General features: G+C 34.4%; 1 protein-coding gene across 1 annotated transcript in view; it reads left to right on the top strand.

The window, feature by feature from the left end:
* LOC143229145 (uncharacterized) overlaps positions 1–12,849 on the top strand; it is a 53,811-nt gene that overhangs the window by 33,126 nt on the left and 7,836 nt on the right. The window contains exons 6-7 of the mRNA XM_076461030.1: positions 247–3,249; positions 8,268–8,555. Of these exons, the coding sequence (XP_076317145.1) occupies positions 247–3,249; positions 8,268–8,555 (3,291 nt within the window). The remainder of the gene's footprint in view (positions 1–246; positions 3,250–8,267; positions 8,556–12,849) is intronic.

Raw genomic sequence — 12,849 nt, 5'->3', positions numbered from 1 at the left:
AACATGATAGTTTTGGTCGAGGCTTTGATTTAATGAAACTTAGGTTCCTGTTAACTCATATAATTTCAAGAAATTAGATACTGTGAATTATGAGTTAATACTATAGGCAGGTCAGAATATCTTTAAATAAAAAAATTGATAATTGTTTTTTAGAAATTTAAAAGGATGAACTAACTGTATTTTTGTGATTAACGTATTGTACCAGAAACAACTAAGTCAATGTACTACGTTTTTTCTCTTTTGTAGAAACTAGAACTATGCGAGGACAAATCTAGAAAACAGTTACTGAAGGAAAATAAATTGTTAAAAGAAACAATATTAAAACTCAACACATCTTCAGCTCGTGAAAGTGAAGAGATGGAAATGCCAGTCTTTTCAGAACCACATAATGAGGTTTTTCAAGAAGTTGAAAAAGAATTGTTGAAAAAACAATACATGGAAGTTTGTAAGGCTTGTGATTATCTCAAAGACAAGCTACACAACTATGAGAGGCTAAACAACGAGTTGGTTGGGAAGTTAGCGGCAGTAGAAAAGTCAAAGCAAGAACTCGAGGAAAATAATCTCCAACTACATATAGATTTCATGTCGGCCAGAGAACACGTACAGAGACTTTTACAACAGGACCATCGACCATGTTTCCACAGCACTTCAGATGAACAATTCAGAATCGATAAAAGTGAAGAAGTTCCTAAAGAGCCCGATTCTTTAGGAACTGCTACAAGTGAAGACGAAGGTCTTGGAGACGACAGCAGAAAGGGAGATTCAACTGGTCCAAGCAGCCTTGTAGATCTTCAGGAAACTGTAGAAGATCTTTTAACTAAGCCCTTGGATATTAACTTTGTTGAAGAAAATGATTTGGAACATCCAGATTTAACAATTAATCTTGATACAACACAGGAATTCCAGCAAATGAGATCAGAGTTTGGAGAGACGAACAACTTACGACGTAATGAAAACCAACTTTCTGAACGCCGTGATCGTTCGAAAATTTTTCTCGTGGAATTAACTGAAAAACTGGAAGTAGAAAAAAAACTGATGTACAAAACTCAGTCTGGAAACTGTATCGCTCATTATAATAATCCTGATGAAATAAACAAGTGGGAGATGGAGATCGAGCAACCACAAGCTACGTTCAAAGAAGACAAAAAGCAGTTACAGGAGGAGCTTCTAGTAACACAAGTAAAAAAATATCAACTTCAACCACAACTGTTAGAGTCGGAAAAGGTAGAAAATGATGATACATGTCGAGAGGAAAAGTTACAAGAACAAATCGACAACTTGTTAAAAAAACAGAAGACATTAACGAAAAATTTATCTGAAAAAAACATGAGCTTTGAAATCGCCTTTAAGCAGTTCAGAGTAATGGAGGCAACTAAAAATGAACTTCGTTCACAAATAGCCCATATGGAAGTACTGCTGCAGAACTGTAAAGCCGACATCCAAAATCTCAAAGGTTCCGAAACAAAACTGCGACAGAAAATTTTGAAGCTTGAACGGTCATTATTGCATTTACTGTCCGCCGCAACTCATCAAAACTGTGACAGTTTGATGTGCTTTAGTGATTTTCAACTTGTTAAAACTATAAATTCCGATCCAAAGTTGTCATGTGGGAAATCTTCTGTAGAAATTCAAGTTGATATTAGCCCTTTTAATACTTCTCAAATGATGTTAGAAAAGTTTACTCAAACCCTGGAAGATCTTCAGGCAAGGTTTGATGCTGACAATCGCAATCCTGCAATTAATACTGTCCATAAAATTTTCAATCCTTTCCTTTGTTCTTTTTTTGAAGTGAGGTATGAAGAACAAAAAGATTTATTGTTTTATTTCAAACATAAAGATTTTGTATTGAAAAAGCAATCTTATCAGCCAGATAGCTTTCTTTGGAAGAAGTTACATGACTTGAAAAATCACCGTGGGACTTTTAATAAAAACAATATAAACAGTGTAATTATCAGTTTACCATGTCCAAAAAGGCCCGAAGAAAAAGAACATAAAACACCAGTATGTCTTTTGACCATTGGAAAGTATGATACACTTGAGAAAAAAGTGCAAATATCTCTCCATTTTCAACTAAAAATTATTTCAGTAACAACTAAGGGCATCTTAGAGCAGAGACGTGAATATCTTCTTTCATCAATGTTAACTTTAGAAAGAAGCCAAGAAAAATTTGAAGAAAGATTTTGTAAACTTGAAAGAATGAAATATGAAAACGAAAAAGAAGTTGAAAGAAAAGAAAGATTTTACAAAAAAAAAGCTATGCAGCAACAAAAATGGAAACTAGATGAAATGTCAGCACAGAAAAATATTCAAACACTGAATGGAGAGAAACCTTTGTTCCTTGAAAATGCATCATCATCAGATTTAGAAAATCTTGAAATAAATGTAAAATGCATTCAGCAAACACTTAAGGATCTCAAGAACAAACACACTAGAAAAATTGAAGATTTAGAACACAGACATAACCATGCAATTGCAAATCTTAGCAATAAAATAAATGGTTTAGAGAAAACAGTCGGAAAAATTAAAGATAAGATAACTAGATATAATGAAGAAGCAAAGATAACAAACAATAAATTGATTCAACAAATTAGTAATGTGTCATCTCCTGTCAGAAGAGCAAAAACAAAAAACAATGAACAAAATTGCTTTGAAGAACATCTAGAAAAAGTGAAAGAAGCACTAAAGTCACAACTGGAACTCTTGAAGTCAGAAGGTGCTAGAAATGAACCAAAATTAAAAAAAGAATTAATAGATCTTCATTTTCAAAATCTGAATCTTGATAACAATGTCTCATCTCGTCATAAAAAATATATAGAATTAGAGAAAAAAATAACGTTTAAACCACATGATTTTGAGCTCTGTAGTAAAAAATACAAATATAGTGTGAATCGTTTAGAGGAAGAGCATCATATGATGGAAACTAAATTAAAATTGGGGATAAAAAGAATAGGAGAATACATAAAAACTTATGTAAATGCACTGAAAGAAGAGAAAGAAAAATTAGAAGCAAGCCTTCAAAATGTCTTCGATGATCATCATTTCAAAGAAGGCTACGAGTTTCGAATTTCAGAATTAGAAAAACATATAATGGACCTAAAAATTGAAAATGATAAAGTAACGAAAAACGTTTATTTTTTTAAAGTACCTAATGTTCAAATGAAGAAAAATGTTGAAAAGTATCATCTTCATGACATGAAAGACAATAGAATAAGAGAGCTTGAAAACATTGAAGCAGACTTAAGGTTAGAGGTAAGAAGATACAAAATTATGTCATTATCATTATAATTAAGTTGGTCGTATTAGAAAGCTAAATTATGAATGTAAACCAGGAATTTACCAGGTTACCTTAATAATTACATGTTGTTATAAATATTACATATATTATTAAATGTTGAATTACCATATCATATGGACTAAGCATACTGGGTGAGCAGGAGTGGCATTCATAATTTTCATATTATTTTTAGTGAATATGCAAACACAGTGAATGCCAATTCGAGAAAAATTTAGTAACGTACAGTACTGTACTGTTTAGCAACATGAACGGTTACAAAAAATGTTTTTGAAACAGAGTTTTGACCCAATTTTGATATCAGATCTTTTGTGTAACATGTTTAATTTGTGAAATAGTTTGTTTCACCCACTTCTAATTACAACTTCTCATTTCATTTGTTTCTTCTAACAATTTCATATCACTACCCACATATATATATATATAAAGAATAAAATATCTAACGTTACGCGATAGAAGGCTTTCATAATCAACTAATACTTGAGCTGCTTCTCTATAAGGATTAGATTATCACAATGAGTACTTATTCATTGATGTAAAACTTTCATGGACAATGTTTCAGTAACTCTCTAAGCCTCTTAGACCTGATAAAGGCACGAATAAGTAGGTAAGCAAAGCTATAACCGTGAGAATCTCAAGTCTTTCATTGCAACTATTATGGATTAACAACTGTCTCGGTATTAGCTATATGTTTAGATGCACAATAGACAAAAATGAATCCGTGGCTGTTCTGAGATCTCAAATAGGTGAAAAGATTGAATTATGAGCTGAAAGTTTGTACTTGAAAAACTCAGATACACATTTTTGTATTTCATTATGTATATGAAAGCGAAACTTATATATTTTGGGAAGTTTGAAAAGAAATACCCTTACTTCATGCTGGTACAAAATCCCAAACTTACAAGAGTCTTTGGCAAAATGTTTGCCTAATTGTGACAAAGAAAGGTCATTATTATTATTAAATTGGAATACAAATGCACTGAACTGTGTGAAACGGAGAAATACGTGCTATATTAAAAATCTACATACACTATATAGCCAAAAGTATGTGGACACCCGTGATGATGAAAAACCCAACTTGTAGAGAAAAATATATATGTAAAAACGGCTTGTATGGGTAGAGAAAGCTCTATGTAGAGGAGCAAACAACATTTCGGTCTCCTTCGGTCATCGTCAGAAGGTCGAAACGTTGTTCTTTCCTCTACATAGAGCTTTCTCTACCCATACTTGCCGTTTTCACATATATATGTGGACAACCAACCATCACACTCACATGTGCATGTTGAACATCTCATCCCAAAACCGTGGACATTAATATGGAATTGATGCCCCATTTGCTGCTGTAACAGCCTCCACTCTTCTGGGAAGTTTTTTTCACTCGATTTTGGAACATGGCTGCAGGAGTTCGCTCCTATTCAGCCACAAGAGCATTAGTGAGGACCTAGCTCGCATTCGGTGTTCCAATTCATCCCAGAGGTATTCGATGTGGTTGAGGTCAGCATTCTGTGCAGGTCATTCAAGTTCTTCCACATCAACCTCGGCAGACCATACCTCTATGGACCTCACTTTGTGCATGGGGGTATTTTCATGCTGAAATAAAAAAGGGCTTTCCCCAAACTGTTGCCACAAAGTTGGAAGCACACAGTTCTCTAGAATATGATTATATAATGTAGCATTAATATTTTTCATCACTGGGACTAAAGAGCCTAGCCTCAACCATGAAAAACAGCCCCAGACTAGTATTTCTCCTCCACAAAACTTTACAGTTGGCACTATACATTCAGTCCAATGGTGGTGTACTTTACACCACTCCAGCCAACGCTTGGCATTGCGCATGGTGACCTTAGGCTTGTGTACGGCTCCTTGGCCATGGAAACCCATTTCATGAAGCTCCCTACGAACATTTCTTGTGTTTGTGTTGCTTTTAGAGGCAGTTTGGAACTCGGTTTCGAGTGTCGCAACTGTGGACAGACGAGTTTTATGCACTACATACTTCAGCATTCAGCAGCCCCGTTTTGTGAGCTTGTGTGGCCTACCGCTGCGTGGCTGAGCTGTTATTGCTCCTAGACGTTTCCACTTCACAACAACAGAACTTACAGTTGACCAGGGCAGCTCTAGCAGGGTAGAAATTTGACAGACTGACTTGTTGGAAAGGTGGCACCCTATGACATTGACACGTTAAAAGTCACATTTTACTGCCAATGTTTGTCTATGGAGATGAAATAGCTGTTTACTTGATGTTATGCACCTGTTAGCAATGGGTGTGGTTGAAATAGCCAAACTCATTAGTTAAACAGGGTGTACACATACTTTTGGCCATGTAGCGTATGTAATTTTTATAATGGGACAGGTTTTATTAAAACAGCAAACAATTTTACTCTTTAACATTTAACCTAGGGAAATTAAATGTAACTAAAACACAAATAATGACAAAATATACCATCTAATGATTATAAATATTGTCTTTAGCCTTATGCTAGTTGATATTAAACATTCAGTACTTAGGTAGTCCTCGTCGTACTATAATAACCTCTGCAAGGCATGCTGTACATGGGTTACTGATGTAATACTTCATTAATTCATCACAGTTTATCATTAAAAAGCTCTGTAACTCAGCTGCAGTACCTCGTTTAACTTCGTGGTTAGCAATTTTGCAGCCCAGTTCTCAACGGATTATAATCTTTAAACGCCCTTCTTGTATAGATACTCCTGCACTGTAGACAATGCCATTGTTATCCTAAAGCACAAAATTATTACCAAATCTGATTCTACATAAGACAGAAATATCATCTTCATGTAATTTCTCTATGAGATACCATTGATGTTTTCCTGAATGAAATAAAGCACACTTTTTATCATGGAGAATAGTTGCCCAAAGATGTGCAGCACACCTCCTGTGGTGTGTTCCTTACATGAAGTATAGCCTTCCCTCATCTGTTCTCCAGGCAAAAGATTAACACAAATTTTATCATCAGTTTCAATAAGCCAGAAAAAATTACTCATCTAAAAGGATGGCATGTCGTCAGTATCGTAACTGTAACTTGGAATGCTGTCTTGTCTAAATAGCACAGTGATAGCAGCGAGCTCTAGTTAATATTGGTTTGCAGATAGCCTTTCTTGTAAAGTAACGTTGTTTGGTCTGTTTTTTATTCGCTTCTCTTCTAGATACTTGGAATGAACGGTTAATGCCATTCCTGTTGTAAAGTGCTATGAAACTTCTTTCGACCTTGGTGTGTTAATCTGGTCGAAATACGATCATCTCTGGCAGTAGCTTTTCAGCTTCTGCCAGAAGACTTTTCTGAAACAATGTTTCCTATAGTCTAATGACTTTTCAGGTTTCTGGATACAGTACTTTTGAGGTACCATATTGTTCTAACAATTTCCATTTATTATATGCCATTTCCAGACGTTCGAACAATTTGATGCCCTATAACTTTTGGCACATGATGAGGCATAACTCCACCAATTAAAGAAAAATTATCTTTATAGAACGTTGACATTTTCGAAAAATATTATACCAAAAGCACACCTTTTAATACAAAAAGGGGTATATGTGTTTTGACGAACAAATTCTCGAAACGACTTACACGGACCAAAATAATAATTCGTACGTGTTTGTTCGGTCATATGCTACTTTATCTGTTGCTACTCGGATATTTACTCAATAAATGTTCTGTGCATGAAGACAATAATGTCAATACAGAACAATATACAAACAATTTGATCTAGACTGTATATATGCGTGCCTATTGCAGTGAAATAATTAACGCCATTAGTTTGGTTCAGTTAAGATAAAACTTCCTGTTAACAGCGTTTTATTGCATAGAACAATGTGTCACCTTTGCCAGTGTTTAAAGTTGATTAGCAAAACCATTCTCCTGACGAAAAAATTAAAGAATAAATAAATTTGGGACATGTATCCACAAAAAATATTTTTAATGTTGATGTTAATAGTCTTCTTTTGATTTTATAATTAAGGAGAACATAAAATACGATCCAAAGGTATGTTAGCAATGTAGTAGTTGAGGGATGCACATTTCATTCTGTTGTTTCCGCATTTGAATTCCCCACGTTTCGGATACAGTCTAAAAGCATGTTAACAATCCAGTAAGTCAAAAGGTATTCATATATAAATAATTCACACTATAATTTCTACACGGAGACACTTCGTGTTTCGAATACAGTCCTAAAGCAAGTTAAGTATTTATGAATTAAGAGACTTGCCCCTTCTAAACATTTCAATCCCGTTGCACCAAACATGTGACGGTCAATACCATTATTCGTTGGTAAAAGAGTAGCCCAAGAGTTGGCGGTGAGTAGTGATGACTAGCTGCCTTCCCTCTAGTCTCACACTGCTAAATGAGGGATGGCTAGCGCAGATAGCCCTTGTGTAGCTTTGCGCGAAATTCAAAAACAAACAAACAAACATCTAAACATTTCATATTGCAATTTCGAATACACAGAAAGTACGTGCAGTTGCTTCTGGTATTTTACAGCAAAACGTTACTTTTATATGTTGTCACAGTTTTTTGATTCATGAAACTCTGGAATATTTGTGTAATTGGCCTTTAACCAGCCTCCTGCTAGTACAGCAGTAAGTTTACGGATTTATAACGCTAAATTCAGGGGTTCGACTCCCCTCGGTGAGCTCAGCAGATAGCCTAAATTGGCTTTGGTATAAGAAAAAACACACACACACACACACACACGCCTTTAACCAAGCTATATATATATAAGCATTTTCATCAAATTACTTAGTGTCTGGACTTTAGAGACACTCAAAGTTTATATACTTCAGGTCAATCAGCAACATATTTTCTACAAATGAATCTATTTCTAAGGAGACACTTATATTGTTTGTTTATAGAATAAAAATATAACGCTTGAACAAAACTGAATGTCTTTGATATATCATTTTAAATCTTCCAGTGTGTAGGATATTTAAATATTTAGAAATGTTTTCGCCACTACACAGGTTACTCGCCTTCGTCAGTGTTTGTCTGCTTCCAACTCCCACTTGGAGGACCTTGACTGTGTCCGCCGAAACCAAGAACACATCATCACCCGCTTAAAAGAAGATAAAGCATCGCTTCAAGATGAGTTGTTACAGTTGCGCTCTAGTTCTGGAAAATCTCAAGAACTATTTTATAGAATAATTGAATTAGAAGAAGACAAAGCTAAGCTGTTGAAAAGAATTGAAACGATACACAACGAAGAGTGGAGAGAAGGGTTCAGCAATATTAACCCACAGCTACAACAACAAGTAAGTGATGTTTTTATCTATTTCAATCTACTGTATAGATATAAATATATAAAGTATTTTACTTTACTAAGGATGAACTGGACTTTATGGTAATTTTATCTCTTCTGTCGATCGCCATGAGTCTGATAATTGTGATTATGCATTACTGCCCGACAGTGATCAAAATTCAGCAATGTAGAGCAACGTCAGTTGGAGATTATATACTTGACAAACTTTCCAAGATGGCGTTTAGGGCTACATCGGGGGATGGGGCTCTTAACAAGTATGTAGTCAAACAAAATTGCTATGATTTCTTATTATTCGTCCATCATTCATTAAAACAGCTATTAATTTTGAGGTGTAGTTAGAAGTTTATGATTTTTTTTTTTGCTCGCGAGTCTGCGTCAGCTTCAGGTCTTTACTTTTACATTGCTAACTATGCCCAGAGACACTTCCAGCGTCATCACAGTAGTGTTTTGGTCCAGAACGATACTTTGATTAAGCATAGTCTTCAGTTTGCGGGTGAGTACGTTGCTACACATCGGCTTAAGGAGCCCGATTTGTTCTAAATATTTTAAGAATTTACAACTTCAATAAAAATCTTAAACACTTCCTTTTTTAATCCTTGCGAATTTTGAATCTCTGTCGTTTAACAGTGTCAAATGTACCAATACCCTTCCTCAGAAAGGGCTGCGTCATATTTATCCACCATAAGCCGAGAATTCGCTATAAATGAACTAAGGCACGGCATGGCCAGGTGGGTTAAGGCGTTCGACTCGTAATCCGAGGGTTACGAGTTCGAATCCTCGTAGAACTAAACATGCTCGCATTTCAGCTGTGGGGGCTTATAATGTGACGCTCAATCCCACTATTCGTTCGTAAAAGAGTAGCCCAAGAGTTAGCAGTGGGTGGTGATGACTAGCTGACTTCCCTTTCGTCTTACACTACTAAATTAAGGACGGCTAGCGCAGATTGCCCTCGAGTAGCTTTGCGTGAAATTAAAAAAAAAAAACAGTAAATGAACTATATATGTAAGTGGTAAATGTCACCCGTGTCGCCTCGCAACTAAGTTAGCATATACACATCAGTTATATAAAGTGCACTTAACCTCTGAAATAATGAATCTTCAACAGTTCCCACATTAAAAACAACTCCTAGATTTTATAATTTTTCGCATAGATATTTACTTCGAAAAGTATGATAAAATACATTAATTCGAGTAGCAGATCTGTTTTTATATGTTTGTTTGTTTGTTTTTAAATTTCTCGCAAAGCTACACGAGGGATATCTGCACTAGCCGTCCCTAATTTAGTATTTTAAGACTAGAGGGAAGGCAGCTAGACATCATCACCCACCGCTAACTCTTGGGCTACTCTTTTACCAACGAATAGTGGGATTGATCGTCACATTATAACGTTCCCACGGCTGAAAAGGCGAGCATGTTTGGTGCGACGGGGGTTCGAGTTCGCGACCCTCGGATTACGACTTGAACGCCTTAACCCACCTGGCCATGCTGGGCCTTTTGATATATAAGATTGATGATTACTGAAAAATACAAAACAAATATTCGTTAGATTTGTTTGAAATTAAGCACAAAGCTACCAAATGGACTACCCGCACTCTATCCACCTCCAATATCGAAACCCGGTTTCTAACGGTGTGAGTCTGCAGATATACCTCTGTGCCACTGGAAGAATATTGATTAACACCTACTTAAAATCAGAATATATGTGATATATCTTTAACGGGCATGAGGTTATTGTTAGAATAACGAAGAATAGATCTTCAGACGAAAATATAACATATTTTATGTCTATTGAACAGATACATAATACTCAGTACTCCATCCCTAGTGGCATAGCGGTGTGTCAACGGAGTAAAAACATTATAAATCGAATTTTGATATCCGTAGTAGGCAGAACACAGATAGCCCATTGTTTTGCTTTGTGCTTAATTGCAAATAAATATAAAATTTTATCGTTCAAAACAAGACATAATTAAATTATTTCTCTTAAAAGTAAAAACCTTCTATTAATATTTTAATTACAGTTATCAAGAATCATTAAAATGTGTAACAAGTTTTTAGTTACAGATTACAGATGAAAGAGAATATTGAATGCATGTTTTCGAATAAGGATTCTTTTACATTTATTGCAATTTAAAAAAAAAAATTCTAATTGGATTTCAGTTATTTTATTGGGTAAAAACTTATATTTCGTTCTAATTTCAATAATTCTCTTATTTCTCGACATGTAAATAATAATTATATAGCATTATATGACTAACATCCGGGGTACGATTCATTGCTGTGGACAAAGCACAGATGGCGTTGCGATAACACAACAACAGCAACATTTTGGTTGATCTTATTTTATTGTTGTTTTTATTTGTTTTTCTAACATTCGTTACGGCAACTCATCATAATGTTATCGGTCATTGTATCTCAGAGCGGCTGGTGTGTGTATTAACACTTTTACTGATAAAGAGAGAACAGCTTTTCGACCTTCCTCGGTCATCTTCAAGTTAAGAAAGAAAGAGTGAGAAACTAGATGGAAGGCAGCTAGTCAACATCACCCACCGCTAATTCTTGCGCTACTCTTTTACCAACGAATAATGGGATTGACCGTCACGTTATATCACTCCCATGCTGAAAGAGCGAGCATGCTTGGTGTGACAGAGATTCGAACCCGTGTCCTTAGATTATGAGTCAAGTAACCTAACCATCTGGCCATGCTGGGCCAAAATACGCACTATAAATAATAATTATTTTCAACACAAAACAGTACTGTTCTAGAGTACAATCATTTTTACCTGAGAGATATTTCTAGATCGTATGTTTTCTTTGAACTTGGTTCAGACTACATTCTCTGTAAATGTATGTGATTTTAATACTGCTACACTCTGGGAAAACATTACGTTGCATGTATTAATCAGCTTAAAATGTGCGATCACATCACATACAGGTGTGTTTTGTTTTCCCACAATCCTTTTAATTTGCCTATCTTCACTTAGAAACTTAAAAATTGCATTTCACTGACTTCCAAGAGGGCCTTTTTCAGTATCAAAACTCGTCAAATCTAGGCCTATTGGTATATAATGAAAATAAAAATTTATAACTTTAACCTTATACTGACTTAATAATAGATTTGTGCATTTGTTTTTGGTTGTTTGTTTTTATTGTAGTTAAACATGAGGCTAAACTGTGGACTATATGCGTTATGCCTACCTCAGGTACTAAAACCAAATTTTCAGCATTATAAGCCTTCAGACTTACTACTGAGTTAGTGGAGGGGGTTACCAATGGAGAAAACTGCTGTCTACGTTCACATACCAATAATAACTTTACAACTGTCATCCCCACGGGTAGAAAAAAATTCAACTTTAACGACTAACACGGAACACAACAGCTAGTAGACAGAGGAATAAACACTTAATGATTTTTTTGACAATCATGTTGTGTAAACTACACATACATTAGAATAAACGATAAAGATTTGAAAAATTCTATGTTAATACAATGTATTAGTAAACACATGATATATAACATTATTTTCGTGTTTTCGCAGTTGATCAGTATAAACTAGTCAAACAATTTCATAGATTTTTAGTAACATCTCTCGATTTTTCATCGTTTTTAGAAATGATACACTTAGGTAAATGCAACTAAATGCTTAAATTCTGTTTTGCTTTTTTTGTTTTTAATTATTTCATTTTTTCAGTGACTTTTCTCGTGCCTAGCCTAAAAATATTATATAGTTTCTTCTTTTATTTTAAGTTTTCGTCCTTAAACCATTTATCTCATACGAAAATGATCCTCCCAAAATATTTGAAGCCATTCATTACTTTTCATGATAATTTTATACATTATTTGTATATTTGAACTTCATTACTATTATTTCCTGTGCCTGAATTTGCTTTAAGTAAGGAAGTGTTTCTCTGGGCGCAGAGTGACATTTTGACTCTTTATTATATAATTACAGGCTTTAGAAGTTATTTTCTTTATTATATAATTACAGGCTTTAGAAGTTATTTTCTTTATTATATAATTACAGGCTTTAGAAGTTATTTCTTTATTATATAATTACAGGCTTTAGAAGTTATTTTCTTTATTATATAATTACAGCTTTAGAAGTTATTTTCTTTATTATATAATTACAGAAGTTATTTCTTTATTATATAATTACAGGCTTTAGAAGTTATTTCTTTATTATATAATTACAGGCTTTAGAAGTTATTTTCTTTATTATATAATTACAGGCTTTAGAAGTTATTTCTTTATTATATAATTACAGGCTTTAGAAGTTATTTTCTTTAT

This window comes from Tachypleus tridentatus, chromosome 10 (assembly GCF_004210375.1).
Source record: "Tachypleus tridentatus isolate NWPU-2018 chromosome 10, ASM421037v1, whole genome shotgun sequence".
Lineage (NCBI taxonomy): Eukaryota > Metazoa > Arthropoda > Merostomata > Xiphosura > Limulidae > Tachypleus > Tachypleus tridentatus.
Note: the sequence above shows the minus strand (reverse complement) of the source record. Positions and strands in the feature narration are given on the sequence as shown.